The sequence below is a fragment of the Dermacentor albipictus genome, chromosome 9 (genome assembly GCF_038994185.2).
Source record: "Dermacentor albipictus isolate Rhodes 1998 colony chromosome 9, USDA_Dalb.pri_finalv2, whole genome shotgun sequence".
In the NCBI taxonomy this organism is placed as follows: Eukaryota; Metazoa; Arthropoda; class Arachnida; order Ixodida; family Ixodidae; genus Dermacentor; species Dermacentor albipictus.
Window position 1 is genome coordinate 21216530 of NC_091829.1, and position 21244 is coordinate 21237773.

At 48.2% G+C, this 21244-nt stretch overlaps 1 protein-coding gene across 1 annotated transcript in view; it reads left to right on the top strand.

Annotated features, from left to right (window-relative positions):
* The first annotated feature begins 1465 nt into the window (after nucleotides 1-1465).
* LOC135921818 (uncharacterized) overlaps nucleotides 1466-21244 on the top strand; it is a 67846-nt gene continuing 48067 nt past the window's right edge. The window contains exon 1 of the mRNA XM_070526270.1: nucleotides 1466-2176. Within this exon, the coding sequence (XP_070382371.1) occupies nucleotides 2008-2176 (169 nt within the window). The 5' untranslated portion in view covers nucleotides 1466-2007. The remainder of the gene's footprint in view (nucleotides 2177-21244) is intronic.

Genomic DNA, 21244 nt, shown 5'->3' on the forward strand with positions numbered 1-21244 from the left:
ATAAGTCGTTAAATTTTTCTTCTCGAGTACGAGAAAGTCATTTTTAGTGCCAGTGAAGGTTTAAGGAAGGCTCTGGTAAGACAGAAAGACAGCAGCGACGCCATACTGAAGTTCCCGCACTAATCACTCGGGACGTTATGGATTTTGACAGCGTATGTGCGGGACTAGCCTGCTGTTTGTCTATAAACAAGGTTTACAACGCTTTAATTTAGGGGAACAAAGACTATGCTATGTAAGCTTTACAAACATTTACTGCAAGAAAACGGCCTAAATATGCGAAAACGTTTCGATCCTTGACGTCACCCATTGATGTACCCGCGCATGCACTTTCGGGGGAAAAATTCAAGAAAACTTGGGCTTTCACTTTTGTCAACGCAAATTGACTCTTCAAAAAATATCACCATTCTCAACTGGTTTTGCATTTCTCTTCAGTCGGGTGCCTTCAACAAACTCAAGAGACGATCAAGATTCAAAGGCATATCGCGCAACGACTCCGCGACTGTCCAAGCTCCGGGAATCTATCGACGTCACTATAGAGCCCCCTTCCATGATGCAGTCACCACCAGCGCATGGAGTCTTGCCACCGAAGGCCTTTTGTGACCAGTATACTTCCTGGAACACCTTGCGGGGATCGTCCCCCGTCTCTGATCACTGCCGATTCATATTACCGCCGCCGGCCACATCGACCAAAGATATGCGGCCCGTCCGTTATAATGGCGGCACGAAGTGGGAAGCCCGATCGAGAGAAGGACTGGTTCCAAAGGTCACTAGGGGGTGTCAAACCATGGCACGCTCCTCTTTCTCTTTTCTTGATCCCGCGGTGTCGGTCGTGTACCCCCCGAGGCATGTATGTACACACTCTGGAGGGGGGGGGGGGGGCGACCGACTGCTCGACCTTCCTCGTGTGTAACGTCGCACACGTCGCCCCGGGCTGCGCCTCCCGCATTCCCGTCTCGTCTTTCTCCGTTAATTTTTCCCTTGCTTTCGTTTCAACGTCGTCCTTCTCGCGGGCGCGGGTGAGCGCGCGCCGCCAGTTTTCTCCGCGCATTTTCACCCGTTTCGCCGCCCGAACGCCTGTCCTTCCGGCGCCGACAGCTTGCTCCACCAAGTCGTCGTCGTCGACGACGCAGCGCTCCGCTTCGCATGCCCACCCGCTAGCTAGCCGGCCAGCCTGCCTACCTGCTCGCCATCCGAGGAATGCGGCCCTCCACCACCGCTGCGACGTAGAGGACAGGTTCTCGCGGGCTTGTCTCTTTTTTGTTGCGTGTGTGTGCGTGTTTGTGTACTCCGCGCCTTCTCCCTCTCTTGTTCCTTCGCGGTCTTCGTCATCGCTTTGCAAGCTCGCTCGCCCGCTTGCTCGCCGGCCGAGCCGGTGGAAGGCGAGGAGGAAAGCGCACTTTCCGGGCCTCCCCCCCTCCGTCCTCTCTTCTGGCCACCTTTCTTCTTGCCGGTCGCGGCGAGCGAGCGAGCGAGCGACGGTGAAACGCCGACCGACGGAGCCCTCGGCGACCAGTCTTGCAGCGAGCGGCCGCCGGCGGTTTGCAGGTGTGCAGCATCGCCTCCCCCCTTTCCCTGTGCCGACCGACGTTCGCCCTGCGCGGAGCCTGCCACGCCGACCCAACAACAACGAAACGAGAGCCCGAGAGGACCCGAGACCGAGCGACCCAACCACGCCACCGACGGCCACGAGTGGTTCGCGAAGCGAGCAGACGGCATCGATAACCTTTCTGTAGTGTGTGTGTCTTCGCGAAGCCAGCAGACGGCACCCATAACCTTTCTGTATTGTGTGTGTCTTCGCAACGAGTGCGCCGTTACGGTTCATCGTGGCCGTCTGGTAGAAGCGCCTCGGCACCATGCCCGCCGCGCTCAGCCTGTGATCTCGGAAGACGTGCCTCGACTGCGTGTGGCCTAGTGTCCGCCGCTGAAAAAAGTGTGACAGACGCCGCTGGAAACCGCGGCGGCGGCGGCGGGCTCGTCGTTCTTCGTCGACCGGTCGGTCTCGTGGCCATGCGTGGGCCAACGTTGCTGCAGTTGGCGATCGCGGCCGCCTTCGCGGCGGCCCTGGTGCTGCCTCCGTGTCTGGGGCACGTAGCCCTAACGTTCCCGCCGGCGAGGCGCTACGACCTGGACTTTCTCGACAACGGCCGAACCAAAGGGCCCTGCGGAATGCCCAAAAGTGAGTGGACGAGTGTTGCGGTGCATGTTCGCTGGGCGCACAGTGGCACGAGGTCAGCTGGTGTAGCGCCATGCTTCGCGCTGCAGCAGCAGCGGGCAAAAGCGCTGGTCGAAACGGTCTGGCTGACGTGCGGTTTCGCGGGCATCTTCCTCCGGATGAACAATGGTACTGCTCATACATGACGTAGGTTCTGCACGACCACAATAGTGCGCTACGGTAACCGCCGGCTGTCCTTGGTTCGGGTCGTTCTGGGAACAATAGCGAAGGGCTAATTAAGCCCGGACGGTTGGGCGGAAACGAAAGTTTCCCGAGCCAATTTCGCTGGCGATTCCGCGAAGGCGGTAGGACACGATTAGGCATAAAAGTGAATGCAGTAAACCATTATTTTATTTACGATCTCCCGCCCAGTGGCGTTGGAGGAGGCAACGGGGGAAAGGACATGTTGTTCCAGGGGCCCAAGCCTCTTGAAGCTATTAGTCTGCCATGCGCCTGTATAGGCAGATCTATTGAATGAATACGTGGCATTTTAGAAAACACCACGTGAAATAAGTTTGTGGCTACGCCACTGTCTGTGCGAACACCACAAAACAGTGCGAGTACTAATGACGGTGAGAACAGTTTTGCGAGTTCAGTTTCGTACGTACGGCACATATGGCACCTTCACATTGTAGAACGCTCGGCCGCTGTCCAAAAAGAAAGAGTGTGTTGACGTACCTGCATGCAGTTTAGCGTAAGCGGTGTTCTCGCGCCCGTTACCATGGTTCACAACTGATTTTACAAGCAACGGTCGGAGCTGTCACATTCAAAGCGTCTGTCAACACTGAGTCGACGTATTTTTGCGTTGGGTTGGTTGCAACAGAAAAAGGGAAGAACGCAGAGGAGGAGGCCTTGGGGCGCTAGTGAAGGGACAGGACTGGGAAAGGGTAAGAGAGAGCTGCAGTGAGCACATGTGGCTCAAGGGCACCGTAGGGAATGTTGAGACAATCCTGGGAGTTGTGTATCTGAAAACGGGGAATGGGTCGAAAGAGGAGAATGCAGAACATTTCAAATGTATGGCCAAGGACATCAGGGAGGTAGCTATGAAACGGGAGATAATCATCCTAGGGGACATGAATGCACATTTGGAATACTTGACGGGGCAACAGATGCAACAGGGCAGATGTTAGGAGATTTTTGTGAGGCTCATGATTTTGTGATAGTTAATACTGAAATTAAATGTGATGGGAAAATAACATGGGAAAGAAATAACACCCACTCGACAATCGACTACTGCCTAATGTCCCACAAGCTGTATGAACGGTTGGGATGTATGGAAATTGATGAGGAAGGTACAAAAAGCCTGGGGAGTGATCACAAACGAATCAAAATCAGTTTTGGAAGGACAGTACCACTGGTAGAAACTAAAGAAAGGAAAGGTATGAGCAAATTGAATGACAGGCAGCTACAAGAAGTGGCGAAAAACATTGAAAGCATGGTATCCAAGCAACCACAAATGGCATGGACATACGACGAGTTAATAGGTATTTTTAAACGAGAGCTAGAGAAGGGACAGATTAGGAAACTAGGAAGTAAGCAGGGTAAATATAAACCGAAAAGCTGGTGGGACCGAGAAGTTAAGGAAGCCGTAGAGCAACGCAAAGATGCGTGCAGAAAACACAGAGCAGCGAAGAAAAGGGGAGCCACACCAGAAGAGGTGGAGACTAAATGGGAGGAATACCTTGCAATGAAAAGAGAAGCAATAGCATTAATTCAAGCCAAGATAGCAAAAGTTGGGGTACAGTGGATGTTAGAGATACGAAAAAAAGACAGGAATGCCTCTAAGAAATTTTGGGAACACATTAGGCAACAGAATAAGAAGACAGAGGTGGTTCAGCACTCACTGACCTTGCCAGATGGAACAAAGGTAGAGGGAGAGGAAGCTCAGGAATATATTAGGTTAACAATAGAGGCAGCATTTGCAGAGCCAGTGGGTAACGAAATGGAGAATAATGACAACAGCAGGACAGAATTAGAGGAGGAGTACAGAAGGATGACAAGTAAGGAATGGGACAGAATTGAACACAAGGTCCCAGTGGGAACAGCGACAGGACCTGACGGCATACCTATGAAATTGATAAGCATATTAGGCCAGAAAAGTAAACTAAAATTACGACAACTTATTCAACAAATAGTAGTAGGGGGAGATGTTCCACAGGACTGGAAATCAAGCAGAATGTTATTAGTTTACAAAGGTAAGGGAAGCAAGGACAACATTAAATCCTACAGGCCAATAACTATCACATCAGTCATATACAGAGTAGCAATGCAGATGGCGAAGGAGAGAATGGAGGAATGGGCAGAACGAGAAGAGATCTTGGGAGAACTGCAGAATGGATTTAGAAGGAACAGAAGGCTAGATGATAATTTATTTGTTATAACACAGTGCATAGAGATAGCGACAGCCAGGCAGAAACCACTATGGATAGCCTTTTTAGACATTAGAGGAGCTTATCATAATGTAAACCGAGAAAAGTTATGGAGCCAGTTGAGGGAATATGGTCTAGAGAGAAAGATGATAGAGTTCCTACAACAAGTTTATACAGATAATGAGGTAGAGATAACATGGGAGGAGGAAACTACAAAGCCAGCTAAAATAAGAAGCGGTCTCAGACAGGGCTGTCCATTGTCACCTCTGCTTTTTATGATCTACATGAGCCAAATGGAAAAGAGACTAGAACAGAGCACAATAGGAACCGACATAAGCTATACGCTGGAAGGGCAGAAGGTAGTTCAAGTACTAGCCGGACTGATGTATGCAGATGATATAGTACTGCTTGCTGACACCCGAGAAGGACTACAGGAACTAATGAGCATATGTGGAGAGGAGGGAGAAAAATTGGGACTCCAATTCAGTAGAGAGAAGTCTGGGGTAATGGTATACAATGCAGAAAGGGGGGAACCATTGGAAATACAAAGCACTAAGATTGATCATGTTCAAAAATACAAGTATTTGGGCATATGGCTAAACGAGGGCAAAAAGTACTTGGAAGAACAGGAAAAAACTTTGATTGAAAAAGTGAAAAGGAACTCGGCTGTAATGAAACACAAGGCACTTTGGAACTATAATAGGTACGAGGTGGTTAGGGGCGTATGGAAAGGGGTTATGGTACCTGGACTCACATTCGGAAATTCAGTACTGTGCATGAAATCGGAAGTTCAGGCATGCATGGAAACGAGACAGAGAAGTGTAGGCAGGTTGGCCTTAGGAGCACACGGGAACACCCCTAATGAGGGAGTGCAGGGGGACATGGGATGGACGTCATTTGAAGGTAGAGAGGCAATAAGTAAAATAAAATTTGAACAGAGACTCTCAGCACTGGAGGAAAAAAGGTGGGCAGGAAAAGTGTACAAATATCTGTACATGAAAAGTTTGAACACAAAGTGGACACTCCGAACGAGGAAGCTGAGGAATAGATACCTACAGACGAGGGAGGGGATCCAAAGTTGTTCTAGTGTGGGAAAGGAGGTGAAGGAGACGGAAAGAAAAATGTGGGAAGAAAGAATGCTCGGAAAGCCATCGCTATCAATGTATAGGTCACAAAAACAGGAGATTAAGAGAGAGCTCTTATTTGATAACTCGCGGGGCAGCTCACTATTATTCGAGGCTAGGACGGGGGTTTTGAGGACGAAAACATACAGGGATAAATTTGAAGACGTGGACCTTCGGTGCGCAGCTTGCGGAGCCGAAATGGAGACCACTGAACATATAGTGCTGAGATGCACAGCCCTTCGCCCGACCCTGGCAGAGGGAACAGAGGCAGATATGGAAGGGGCATTAGGTTTTCCCGGGGAACGAGGGCAAATAGACGAGAAAAGAGTGGCAGTAACGAAGGGGAGGCTAGAGGATTGGTGGAGGAAGTCAAGGGATAGATAATAACATAAATCGGGGACAAAATGTTTCCTCTACTGTTTTAGATAGTTATCTTAGGGGGGGGGGGGGAGTAAAAACTAGGTTGGGAAAAAAAAAGAGGATATAAAGATAGAAAAAAAAGAATAATAATAAAATAGGAGGGGGGAGCAAAAGGCTAGGTGGCGCCAGCCGCCGCCCGTTACAAAGCGTATAGCCGCCATCCATCCATCCATCCATCCAACCAAGCGAAGGAATTGATATCGCAGGGAACAGGACACAGCAAGGACGCGTATTTGTGAAAGAGAATTTCTTGAGTACAGGGTGAAATCATGCGAAATGAAACATCTCGCCGGTATCCAGGCAACGATTACCTACCTCTTTCGCCAACATCGCTAAATGACAACTAAAACTCAGCTCGGCCGTCCAATCATCTGCCTTTTATAATTCTCTTGCTTTCAGCGCGAGAAGAAAAAAAGGCAGCCGTTCACATTAGACACCACTGTTCTCAACAGTGGCTGAACGACGTTATCTCGCTGAAGCTAACGCCACAACGAGAGGACTTCTCAAGGTCCTGACGAAGACAAGCTCCTGAAGGCAACGTTTCGAGAAGGGGACTTCGTCAAAGCCTTGATGAATGCAGGTCTCCTTGTCGAAATGCTGGCTTCGGCGACATGCCTTAGTTCGACTACTGTTGATCCCTGCAGAAAATAGCGCCTCTTCACAATAACACTCTTTCTCTCAAGTCTCCATCTTTTTGTGAAGCTTTGCCTACAGAACACTGCGCAGGTTTGTCAAATATAAATGGAAGAGCAACATTACAGCGGTTCGAACTAGTATAGTATTTTTTTTAATTATGGAGTTTTACGTACCAAAACCACTTTCTGATTATGAGGCACGTCGTAGCGGAGGACGTAGCGGAAATTTCGACCACCTGGGGTTCTTTAACGTGCACCTAAATCTAAGCACACGGGTGTTTTCGCCCCCATCGAAATGCGGCCGACGTGGCCGGGATTCGATCCCGCGACCTCGTACTCAGCAACCCAACACCGTAGCCACTGAGCAACCACGGCGGGTAAAGTAGTATAGTATCCTTTCGAAACCCTATACTTTCTGTTCATCTGGGAGTAAAACGGTCGGTTACTACGAAAGATATCATGAAGACTAAACTTTAAATTTCTTGAATTTCGCGCGAACAACATGAGAAACGCCACGTCACTATGACGTCACAAATGCTGAAGTATTTGCCGTTATCAAGGCTGTTCCGGTGCATAAAAACTTTCTAGGATTAATATTTGGTTCCGTTAAAACACAATGTCATATACTTTGCCCATAAACAAGTGGGCCTGAATAGACACTAACAGAATATATGACGTCACGTAGAGCATGGCGTTGGAATTTCAGGGCGGTATCTTCCCTCGTCATTCTTACTGAAACAGAGACTGTCTTACTTTTGCAGAAGCGAAACTAACAGAACCAGATCAACAAACACATCTATTTGGCCTTCCCATTAGACCTATTTGACACTGCAACCTTACAACTGCGACAGAGCTTTAATTTTAATCAGGGAAAAAATATTTCGGAGGTTTAACGACACGAGGCTACATAGTGGGAAGCTCCGGATTAGTTTTGACCACACAAGAGCGCGCTTTTGTATTGCGATTCCGTCGAGATGCCGCCGCCGAGATTCGAACCTCTGACCTCGTGCTCAGCAGTAAAACGCCACAGTCACTGAGTCACCGCTGCTGGTCGACTTAATCAGAAAAGGAAATAAAGAACATTGCCCATACGGCGCATTATACAGACATCTTCGCACACACATTCAGCCTGCAAGCCTTTGTGTCATAGCTGTTACGATACGGCGAAGTACTGACTGGCTTTGTTCCTTCTTTAAGAGCGGGCGATGCTGTACATCCGTGCTACGTGCTTACGCTGATGGACAGCCATACCGGAAAAAAAAATCGATACGAAGACACTCGTCCCAGACGCGCGCGAAGCACAAATAACAGCGCGTACGGAAACACGAAAAGCGTGTAGAACCAGAACCACCCAGACTAGTCTTATCATACGAAGCCAACAACCACTGACACCAAGGACAACATAGGGGACATTACTTGTGCTTAATGAATGAAATAAAGAAATGATAAATTATTGGAAATTAAAGTGGATGAAAAAACAACTTGCCGCAGGTGGGAACCGAACCCACAACCTTCGCATTTCGCGCGCGATGCTCTACCAATTGAGCTACCGCGGCTCCGTTTTCCCATCCACTTTCTTGGGTATTTATGCGTCCTAGTAGAACCCTGGGAGTGTTAGCCAGTGCCACCACTCGCAGACCTTGGCGGCGGACGTGGAACGTCTTTTTTTTGCCGCAGGCGTCACGAGAACGTGATCTTTTAGGGTGAAGGCAACTGGTCTATAAACCCACCTTGTTACCTGAAGGCATCAATGTTGCCGGATTCGAGACCCTCGTTATGTAATAACGAGACTATAGTCTAGGTGGTTCTGGTAGAACCCAGTCGCGGTCTTCGGAAGTTCTGCTGGTCGTCTCCGGAACTGCCGCGTTCGAACTGCGCGTGCGAAAAGTACGCGCCAGGCACCAAGTCAGCGCGCGAACTCAAGTCCTCCGGCGCGAGCAGGCGAGGTGATGAAAAAAAAAAATATGGGGTTTTACGTGCCAAAGCCACTTTCTGATTATGAGGCACGCCGTAGTGGAGGACTCCGGAAATTTCGACCACCTGGGGTTCTTTAACGTGCACCTAAATCTAAGCACACGGGTGTTTTCGCATTTCGCCCCCATCGAAATGCGGCCGCCGTGGCCGGGATTCGATCCCGCGACCTCGTGCTCAGCAGCCCAACACCATAGCCACTGAGCAACCACGGCGGGTTATATGCTACCACATATGCTACCTGAAGGCATCAATGTTGCCGGATTCGAGGCCCTCGTTATGTAATAACGAGACTAGTCTAGGTGGTTCTCGTAGAACCCAGTCGCGGTCTTCGGGAGTCCTGCTGGTCGTCTCTGGAACTGCCGCGTTCGAACTGCGCGTGTGAGAAGTACGCACCAGGCACGAAGTCGGCACGCGAACTCAAGTCTTCCGGCGCGAGCAGGCGAGATGATGAACGGTCCCGAACACCTGCCCCAGGGGGTGGGGGTCTAGGGGGGTATAGGGGGGTGTAGGGGGGTACGGGGGGGGGGGGGGTCCCGCGGCCACGCTCCGGCGTCATCCGTCAGCGCAGAATCGCACATGCGGTACACGTCGGTGCGCCACGCATCCCCACCGATGCGCGGCGATTATGCAAAAACGTACGATCCGCCGCGTCGTGTGTGTGTGTTGAGGAGCGTGTCGGCCGGCCGGCCTGCCGCACCGCGACGCCGTGTGACGTCGAGCGAGTCGGTCACGACTCCGGAGGAGCGCGAACGCGTTCTTACATAAGCGGGGTTTTTCGATGCGAAACCGCGTTTAATTCGCCGAGCAATCGGTACAGGGCCTCGTCGATTCCCGCGTTCCTTCCTTCCTGTCACTGTTTGCTTGTTCGTTTCTCACGACTGTGTGGCGTCACATCACTGTTTGCTTGTTCGTTTCTCACGACTCTGTGGCGCCACTGGCGATATGCGTGCGATAGCACACATCGCCAACGTTATATGCATCGAATCGTGGCGGCCGGCGAAACGTTGCATACGACGAATATTTTATTAACTTGTCAAGCTGACTTCGCTACCGGAGAATACGAGACAGGCGTTCTTCGCGTGGGGGACGATTCGGCGGCGTGTCTTCGAAAGGTATTTCGGCGTTCCGGGCTCTTCCGCAACGAACACGTGAGGACGTGCGTGGGATTCACGACAGAAAAAAAAAAAAAAAGAAACGACAGATGTGACAGCCACGCAGGAATCAAACCGATTTCATTGATGACCGTATTATTCTATTCATTCCTCCTCTATTGCCTCATTGATATATTATAGAAAATTATTTTTTTTCCTCTACGTAGCATGACAATCTACTGAACCGTTTCGATTTCCCCTCGCCTAAACTCATGTAACAAAATTTTAGATTTTTACCTCCATTTTCTGAACACATAAGCAAAGTCTGCCCGACTCTTGGCCAATCCCCGCGAGTGGGTAAGCGCCACACTCATCAAGGACATCATCATCATCATTAACTTAGAAGGATCAAATGGCTTCGACATTCGACTGCAGGGGTGTGGGCGAATCTGCATTTGAATACCACACCCGCGATGTTACGTCATACTCGCACCAACTGGTCGATCAAACGTTGAAGCTGAACGATGTAGTCGAGGATTCGACGGAATATACCATCTGGTGGTGTAAGTCGCGTAAGTTTCGGAATCCGTACGAATCCCGAAACGTCATTTTGTTTTCACTATGGTCAGCGACCTGCTACTTTTGCACTGAAGCTGAAGAAGCATATGTATGTCACTTAATTATGCGATGACCACCACAATATCGAGTTTCACCCAATTCCCCAAACCTGGTTGCCATCAGACCACGTGAGACAAAAACAGAACGAGCACTTGAGAAACATGGTCACTTTCATACAGACACGCCCAAAGGTCGTGTGATCAAATCTATAAGTCAGAACGAAGAAAGAGACAGTTTTGTGCTCATTATTACTGAAGTTGTGGTTCATTTTAACACAAGTGAATTTTACCTAGCACAGTTAACAGAGGCCCCCTCTCCCCACTCCCTCCCAGGCACCCATCGTTCAGCTTGCGTACCACTGGGAAAGTACAAATCTTGCAGAGTTTCTAAAAAAATTGAAACATTAAACACCCGTTTCCTTGTTTCGCTCATCAACGTTAACCACGCAATTTGAGACGTGTGCTATGCAGTTAAACCAACACGTTGCCGAGAAACGGTGACCTATATATCGCTACTCCACTAAGTCCAAGATAATCTTAATTTGCATAAATAGATGGCACACATAGCTGGGTTCGTACTATAGGCCTCGCATGGGATCATCCCGGTATCAGGGGTATGCTACTTTTCAACGTCGGAACGGCTGAAGTACGCGCAGCCTTGTGTGTGAACAACATTTCGTTCCGTAACGTTCAGTCGATTCTCGCTCTCGACAATTACCGCACGGATTTCTTTTTTTCCTCGAGGGAAATTTGTTCACGCGAATCGGAAGCAGACTCGTTTACGAGTCCCGGCAGCAAACTATATAAGCGCTACGCCGAAGCAGCCGGGTGAGTGTGACAACCAGCTATGACCGCTGGATACATGATAACAGATTTCACAAAACACTGCTTCAATTCATACACAACACAGGCCTCACAGCACACATATAATACACATATACGCTCCAACAATTATGCCTTAAGGGCAAGCCTTCATCGCAAAAAAAAAAAAGAAGAAGATGGCGAGGCGAGATTCGCTATCTCTCTCGACAACCGCGCCGCTTCTCTCCTGCAGTCTTGTGAAGCCTCCCTGCAAGTACGAAATAAACGAGGAAGCAAAAATACCGATATGCAACGAAAGCCATCAGATCTTGTCTGCGGCGGTATCATCAAATCGCTGAGGTGAGATTACCCTCATACGTGGGCCACTTCTTATTCACGAATTCTGCTCTCAAGGACGCTGGTATACATACCTGAAGCTAAGCGCAGCGCGAGGGAGAGTATGGTTGCGACACACAATTTGTACTTGCAGCCGCTTCGTGTACGCCTTGAAGGATTTCCATCAGATCAGTCTGCGAAGTATTTGCCCTTGCCTCTCTCTTTTCTTGAACACTTCACCTCCCTCACCACATACACACAAATATATATAATCATAGCATAAGAATCGATCAAATAAAGGCACCAAGGACAACGCAGAGGAAATTACTTGTTCTTACTAATTGAATTAAAGGAATGATAAATTAATGAAAATGAAAGTGGATGAGAAAAAAAAAACAACTTGCCGCAGGTATAGGGAACGATACCTCGTCCGATCCACTTTCTGGGGTATTCATGTGTTACTACTGGAACTAACCCAGGGAGTGTTAACCAGTGCCACTACTCACCACCTTATATATATATATATATATATATATATATATAAGAAAGATTGCCTGTCGAGCTTTTGTCTATAGCCAACTCTTACGTTGCATAATATTGCAGTGGAAGAGGTATACAACGAACTACTTTGCAACGAACCAACCTGTATCGTGCATAACGAAAAGATCAACATGTCCTGGCCAGATGTTCTTGCAACATCTGGAACATGTTCTTGCAAAGTAATTCGCAGTAGCGAATTACTTTGCAAGAAATTTCCCCGTTTTAGCAAAATCATTTACGTGTACCCACGGCCACGTTTGGCCTTGCATAATGAATTCGTGCCAAGGCGCCCGCGCTGACTCTTTGTCAGGGCAACTGCAACGCACGGTAAGCGTGAAAACAAAACTTAAATTTTCTGGAATTTCTTGAGATGTGGAAAATTCAGAGGGAGAAAACAGAATTTTCACCCCGCGCTTTTGGCTTTAATAAATCGGGGAAATTGGTACCTCCAGCGGTTGTGGCGAAGCCGGCGGTATCCCAGAAAAGAGCAATACATTCAACTGAAAACCTGCTCAATCCGCAAACGATGGTGCACCTTTTGGTTGGGCAGGGCTGGTTTGTCGGAATGTAACGAAACACGTCGTTCATTCAAATCTGACAGTGCTTCCCAAGTGACCTATAGCTTGATCTTGACTTCAAGCGCGAAGCGAACCTTGTCATGTTCTTATGCTACGGTTTTTGCAATCACCTATATATATGTTCTTCGCTTTAATAAAATTTAGTTGAGAGTTAGCGCTCGTCCTGTCTGCTCCTTTCTATGCCCGTGTTCGCTCGCCAAGATCATGTTACCGTACCAACTCGCCCAACTGTCTATCCTTTTGCATGACCTATAGCTTGCTAGCAGTAGTTGAAAATTATAGGCCGGCAGTAACTAAACAAGCTATGAACCACCTTTCCTTTTTTTTTTTTCTTGCGCCAGAACTACACGTGTTTTAGACTGCAGGGGAATTTTTATAAAAACATTCGGTAATGACACAAAAAGAAATCTGACAGCTTAAAAACATCGACGTTGTACAGACGTACAATTGGTCCGTTTGCCGCAACGTTGCATTGGCCACATCCAAGTCCGGTCAGTGCCTGAATAACAAGTCCAAGCAAAGGACGTCTCCGCAACATTGCCTTCACGGCGCTAAAGTCTCTTTTAGCGTAAACTGTACGAGACAGGTTCCGTAAGGGGCACCCGTCGTTATTCCGTCATAATGAACAAAGCTTGAGTTGTTTCATCGCGCGTATCTCGTATTATTTATTCATTCATTCGTTCATTCATTCATTCATTCATTCATTCATTCATTCATTCATTCATTCATTCATTCATTCATTCATTTGCTAACACTGCAATCCCCTCTTTGGATATTTTGGTGGGCGGGTTACACAAATGCAACCGTTGACAAAATTTGATCGCTGGAACAAACGAGTTCCAATAAGCATGGCACACATGACACAATGACGCTGCATGTAAAGCAGTTAAAATAACTCGACACAAACGACGTTAGTCAGCGCTGTAAATAAAGGCGACATTTACAGAGAGATAACCTGTGAGCGAAGAACATTCTTGGCCCCGGCCACTTATAAAGACGTTTGAATGTATATACCTAGGAGGAAGTTCCTAGAAAAAAAAAAAAGGCTATTAATCCATATCTTACAACGGACGACAACGGGCCAATGACAAAGACAAACGTACAAACAGCACTGGTTTTCATATACCTGAAAATTCATACCTGAAAGTCATCGCTCCACGTACGTTTGGGCCCTTCCTTGATCCCGTTTTTCGTGCGCTGCGAAGTGACCTGCGTGCCGGGGGGGGAGGGGATTAGATCACCTTATCCGTTGGAAAATAAAGTTTACTGTATCTATCCATCATCACTTTCATAATCCTATTTTTGCGTCCACTGCCAGGACGAAAGCTTCCACCAGCGATCTCCGATTATCCCTGTCTTGCGCTAGCTGATTCCGAGTTACTCCTGCAACTTTCCTAGTTCCATTACGCCTCCTAATTTTCAGCCGTTTTCGACTGCGCTTCCCTTCCCTTAGCATCCGTTATGTAATTAATGGTCCACCGTTTATCTGCCCTACTCATTACATGGCCTGCCCAGCGAAGAGCCACCTCGTAAGCTCATTGCTGATAAATCTAATGACCATATAAGTTCGTGGTAAATCGACAGTCATTAGAATAATCGTATTCGATTCGAAAATCTCGCCATTCGAAAAGCGGCTGGTTGTCCTTAGTGAGTAAGTGGTACAGTGAATTATCCACCGATGATCGCAGGATATATAAGAAAAAAAGGGTAAAGAAAACACACCGCGCGATGCAACACGAAAACACTCTTTCACATAGTCGGCATACCCTAAAACTGAAGATGAAATATACATATATTTGTTATAAATGTTGCGCTTCTGATTAATTCCCTAATAATCAACTTTCTTTCGCCAAAGAAATCCGACTTTTGAATGAAACACTCGGCCTCCGTACGGCCAATAACGTCTCTCTCGGAGTCCCTCAGTTACTGACAAATATTTTCAAAAGTTCAAGAATCTCTGCGACGCACTCCTGGCACGTCGCTGAAGCCAACGTCTCGACAAGGGAACAATGTGTCGTGCACAGATCTCGGCGCGCTTCTGTCACCCCGTGCTTCTTGGAAGAATCAACAAACAGTTCCCCTACCGGTTACCTCCCTCAATAGCCCCCTCTCCCCCACTCCACACCCATCCTTTTTTTCTTTGACACCGACTTCACTCACCCTATTCTGCGCACGGCCTTCTCCTCCTGTTCGTCCTCCATTGAGGGTGGGAAGAAGGAGCTACATGCACACAAACGCTGCTGAAGAAAAGCAGTTCCTGCCCCGACAACGAAGACAAGTATCCCCCTGTCTAAACGTGGGTTACAGCGCTATTCCTTGTGCGACCACTGCTATATCACTTTTCAGGACTCCATTTTTCTCCTGCGAAGTTTTCTCTTGATTGAACTTAACAAGTGTGATAACACTTATAGGACATTTTAGGCTCATACTAAATTTGTCACAGCATGCTGCGCCTGGTGTCGTCGAGGTACTACAGATGTCGTGACACGGAGTAAAATTTGCTGACACGGTGTAGCAAAAAGGCTAAGTGCTATAATATATAATGCCGCTATCCTTGAAAAGAGAAGCATAGAATCGTTGGATCCTACCGGTAGTGACATATGGGGCAGAAACATGGAAGTCAACAAGGAAGGTTGGGAACAAATTAAGGACCGCGCAACGGAGCAATGCAACAAAAAGCGATATGAGAGCCGGAAACACGTCACAAGCGCCTTGCTTTGGACAACGCCCATTAAAGGGTTTGGACCTGTTTAAAGCTAAACAATGACAAGTCAAAAATGCGACGCCAGTACTTCTGTAAGGGAAACTAAGGAGAAAAATAATTCGAGCTGTGTTAGTAAATTACCCTCCTGCAATAATAATAATAATAATAATAATAATAATAATAATAATAATAAACGACCTTACTGCGAGAGGAAACTTACTGGTAGGCCAGAAAAGTCGTTAAGACTAAGGACGGGTGGCGACGCCGCCGTGAAGTTCCCGCACCATACCGCCGTGACGTCACAGATTTTGACGGCACCTGCGCGGGCCTATAGTTACATATTTATCGGTAAAAACGGACTGCGCTCCTTTTCAAAACGCCGAAGAATGAACTTCGGCAATTTTCGAGAACATCTCCCGAGCCACTGCGGTACAATTAAGAGAAGACGCTTTGAAGTCCGTGACGTCACACTCGCCTATGCCGGCACTGTGCGTGGTTTTAAACACGAAATTAATTAAAAACTAGGCTTCAATTTCTCGTTTAGTATAATCAACCTCTTACCGCGAAATTGAACTTAAAAAATGAAGTTTTGACGTAATACACTTCATCGGACTAAACGGACTTTGCGTTCCCTAACAGCGCCTTTTAGCGTCTCTGTTGAGAGTCTGTATGCGAGTTGAACCGGAGGAAAGCGTCAGTGACGTTTCGGGGCGTTCGGAGAGCAATGAAGCGAGATTCGCGCGCTCATGTTCTCGCGATGCGCTTGCAAGGACGCAACCTGAAAACGTCGCGCACCGCAGCGAAGAATGCGGATCGGCATCGCATTCAGCGCATGCATACGAACGGAACGAAAGCAAGAAAAGAGAAAGAAGAGCGCAAGCAAGAAAAGAGAAAGAAGAGCGTGATGACTTTGGAGCGGGTAAAAGTCGCGCGGCTTGCGCTAGAGAGAAAGAGAGAGAGAGAGAGAGAGAGAGAGAAAGAGAGAGAGAGAGAGAGGACACACGAACCGCGAAATCCGGATTCACCGTGCAGTGGTGAGCACACAGGGCCGTGGTTCGACCTTCGACGGCCCCGCGCGAGTGCGTTATATACCTGTGCGTCACTGGAATTTTGCGCATCGGTCGACGACGACGACGAAGCACAGCCGCGCGATCGCTCGCCAGATACATTTCCTCCTCGCCCTCTTATAAGCCGCGAGTGCGATGACACCACTTTGGCTTTGGTTGCGTTACGGCTCCTTGGAGGAACCGCACGAGTTTCCCGCAAAGGTTACTGGAGGGAAACTCTGGCACTGACGTCGTTCGGCCACTTTGGGAATGTAATGCAAAAGGATAGGCAGTTGGGCGAGTTGCTATGGTAACGTCATCTTGGATTGTAGCGCTAAGTGACAATGACAGAGACTAGAAGCAGACTAGCGCTCGTCCTGTCTGCTTCTAGTCTCTGTCCGTGTCACTTCGCGCTACAATCCAAGATCAATACTTTGGGAATGATATGGCTGGTGCGTAGATTTGTCTATAACCTTCGTAACTGGGGCTTCAGACGTTCTTGCGACGTTATCTATATATGAATGTATAACGTATGAAAATGAGATTTCTATAGAAATTTATAAAGCTGGGGAATATTGTATAACGCCACAGGAACGGATGAAGCTGCGAGCACGAAGACTAGACAGATACACGCACATACCCGTCATCCTAGCACCTGACGAGTTCCCTCTAGCATTGTTTTTTTATAGGAAACTCTCATGCAGGTAATGTATACCCCAAGATCGGGTGGCGAGCTCCTCCCGATCTCGGAGGCCAAGCACGAGTAAAAACTGGAAAGTGCATCATTGTAATAATGTAATTATGGTGTTTTACGTGCCAAAACCACTTTCTGATTATGAGGCACGCCGTAGTGGAGGACTCCGGAAATTTCGACCACCCGGGGTTCTTTAACGTGCACCTAAATCTAAGTACGCGGGTGTTTTCGCATTTCGCCCCCCATCGAAATGCGGCCGCCGTGGCCGGGATTCGATCCCGCGACCTCGTGCTCAGCAGCCCAACACCATAGCCACTGAGCAACCACGGCGGGTAGTGCATCATTGGAATTTGCGCTTGGGTCGCCACAGTTAATGCCCGATCGCACGGCCTATTTCCTTCTTATTCTCCAAGTTGAGCGCGCGACGACACCAACTTGGTTTTCGTTGCGTTCAAGTAGCTTAGAACAAACTGCGCAAGGGTAATGCCGCTCAACAGGGCGCGCGGATTAGTACCGTGCAGATCTCGCCGTATAGTTAGTACAGCACAATACAGTACAGTGCAGTACAGTAGATTGCAGTATGCATTGTATAGTATAGCTTTCAGCGTTCAAATTCCACGAAATCTACGTATTGCACTTTGCTTTTTCCGGATGGTTTCGACTCTAGCAAATCCTCTTACACAACGGCGACTGTCCGCGGAGAATCCTTACACTGCACCATCGGTGAACCAGTTGAACAGCTCTACATCGATTTCCCAAGACCTAAAAATTGTACTTTGTTCTGCTGTGCGCACGGTGGTTGAGCGAAGGCCCTAAGTGACCCCTCAAAACAGTGCAGTAGATTATTTCATCGCGGCCTTTTTGTCCAACCGGTCGAGATCCGAATTTTCGTGTTTAGTCGCTGATTTTAAGTAATAAATAACGAATTTTGCTGACTCCTTCGTTAATGCAATGTATTTAGGAGACACTGCCGCAGGAAACAGGCGGGTCCGGTAAAGGACAAACACAATAGCGCGTTTAGATATCTGGACGAGACCATCAAGACACTTTTAGAGACTATGTGTACGTAAATGACTAGGGAACCGTTACTAAGCATAGTTGAACCATGGGAGCAGACAAATTCAACGCAGCCAATGATGAAAGAAGCATGTCTGATTTGCAGTACCATTCCCCGAAGGACATATAGTGATTCGGAAACGAGTTAGACGACTTTTGATTGCCTTCATCCGATACGCTAATTTGATCGACGTGTGGTGAAACCGTGTTAAGGATGAATGAGATGCTTGACGGGAACAATTGCCATTCAAGAACGCCTGGCTAAACACGCCTGAGTCCGAATTATTTTCACAGTTAATTCAAGGCAGAACAATTACCGGAACAAGTGCACATGAGACAAAAATATACCAGCATCAACCGATATACAAAGGAAAAGTAATGTCAAATAGCTAAGAATCAGAAAGTGATTAACTCGCCGTCTGCTCCACAGAATCAAAATAACACTGGATTACAATAGACACAAGGAATGCGGCAATCCTCGAATAGTGTACCAAAAAATTCATCACGTTCACGTTACTAATTACGGTGTACATACATACGCATTTTTTTTTGTCCCAACAGAATTCTAAAACATCGCCCGTCACAGATTGCAGAATTCTATTGCTTTAAGTGAATTACTCGAAGAGGAGGACATTACGTGCACACGAAATCAAAATCGAAAGCAAAATTTAACAAAGTGATTTTTACCTAATCAATTTTAGGGCATTTAGTGCAATTTACGAATTAGAGCCGGTGAGTCTGAAAGTCTTGAAAATCATTTCAAAGCTAAGCACTAGAAAATAGTTTCGTGAATGGCACCATTTTCGAGATATGCGTCCCTAAAGTTTGCAATAAAATGCATTACCGATCCAACTGAATGTTTCCTGCACTGCTTATTAAGACGGTTTTTTTTTTTGTTTACTATGTGGAACAACAACGCATTTTTGCCGCAAATTTGACGGAGGCATCTCCTCATGATGTCGCTAGCAATGCCGCTGCGCTGTTCACAACTCCAATGTTACTGTATTTTTGCAAAGGACATACGTTTACGGGAAGAATAAAACTTTGCTATTAGCGATTTGTCCATTATTCAGTGCAGTGTGCAGGTTTGTTAAATGATAGCTTGCCTATGTCGCGCAATAGCAGTTAAGGGCAAATACTTTATTGATCATACGTATAGGCCAAACTTTTTCTCGTAGCCGAAGCCATAACGTTGATGCCAGAGAGGGCAAGAAACTAGCCTGATTTGACAGTACAATCGCTCAGTCTGGCCACACTGACCATTTAGAGATGCCGTAAGGATGTCGCACAGAAAGCGGACGCGTTCAAGTACGAGAGGGTGTTGTACAGCACGGATTGCAAGTCAATTGCTGATGTGGATTCTCAAGTGCCCACAACATCTGAACTTGCTCTCTCCACTTCCTCTCTGTAGTGTTTACCCCGCGTGATAGAACGTAACGCGAGTGTAGGTGGTTCTAGGGGGGCGAACTATTCAAAGCATAAACATCCTCTCTCTCTCTCTCTCTCACTCACTGATAGACACACACACACACACACACACACACACACACACACACACACACACACACACACACACACACACACACACACACACACACACACACACGCACACACAAAACACCCAACCTGTTCGTTAATTATACCTACCACGGAAGACCTTCCCACCCCGTCGCGTCTTCACATGCGCCAACCACAATGTTTACCGCTCACCACAATCAGTATGGGCGATCTTCCTGGCAATAGTTCCTTGTTAGAAATCCTCTCGGCTGCCTCGACTACATCCCTCTGTAAGCGCAGAAAACAAAAAGAAACATATAAGAGAAAGAAAAGAATGGCCAAGATATTCAGCGCTTTGTTTTCTCTTCGTTTCTGACCTATTCTTCTTCGCGGCTTCCTCGTTGCGCGATTGCGCAGCGAGACGCGAGCCGTATCAAATTTCCATCGCGCGCCGTCTCTTCATTTCATTGGCGTGACGGTACACCGGCCGGCATCTCATTTCCAGTGCCCACCTCTCTAAACAACAACAACAAAAATGCAGTCTTCCAAACGAGGAGGCTCCGGCGGCGAGCTGTCGACGAAACAAGCAGGCACACGCAATCAAAAGAGCCCACATTCCATACAATCGAACGAACTCGCGAGGCAAACAAACGCCAGCATGCGCAGCCGAGCGCACGAGTTTTACGTACATACACGCAAGCCCGAATGATGCGGGCGAGCCGGAGGCAGCGTATTAAAAACCGCGCGCGCGCCCGGTACAGTACAGTTCAGTCAGCCCGAAACGTCGGCCGAATAGCCGAAACGTCGTCGTTGCACGGCATCGCGAGAGAGGGGGAGAAAGGAAAGAGAACGCATGGGAAGGTACAAGATGTTCGCTGGGGCCCGCTCCGCTAGGCGCTCCAGTGAAGAAAAACAAAAACAAAAGAGGAGCCTTCCGGCCACTTCCGGGTCCGCCGGTGGAGCTACGCGAACACCGCCGTTACCGAGGCGCCCCCCTTTTTCTTTCTTAACCCCTCTCGCCTTCTCTGTTTCTTTGCATTTTCACCCTTTGCGTTCTTTCCGTTTCACCGACTCGCGTGTGAGCGGGCTGCCGGGAGCATCGTGCTCTTCCTGCGTACTACTACACGCTGTCGTCTGGTCGCCGTCGTCTGCTCTACACTCGGTGCTCAGCGCAGACTGCTGCTGCAAATAGTGCGCGCGCGTTACGTTGTAGGCCTAGCACATAGGCCTAACTCCATCACCCTCTCCCTCCCTCTCCCGGGTCACGCCTAGCGCGGGCCCACTTATTATTACGCCCTCTAGCGGCGGCCGTTGTGTGCATCATGACCGTCGGCGGACGGCTATGCGAGCCTATCTCGCTCGCCTTCTGATCGCTCTTGTGTAACGGTGGGGCCGGCCGAAAAGGCGACGGGTCGAGACGCCGAGGAGGAGCGAGCCTCGAATTGAGCAGGTGGAGGCTCCGACTTGACCGCGGAGAGGCCGCGCTGTCTGTGTGCGGTCAACTATAGCATATAGGGAAGCAACTGGCCGAGAGGAACTGCCCACAATGC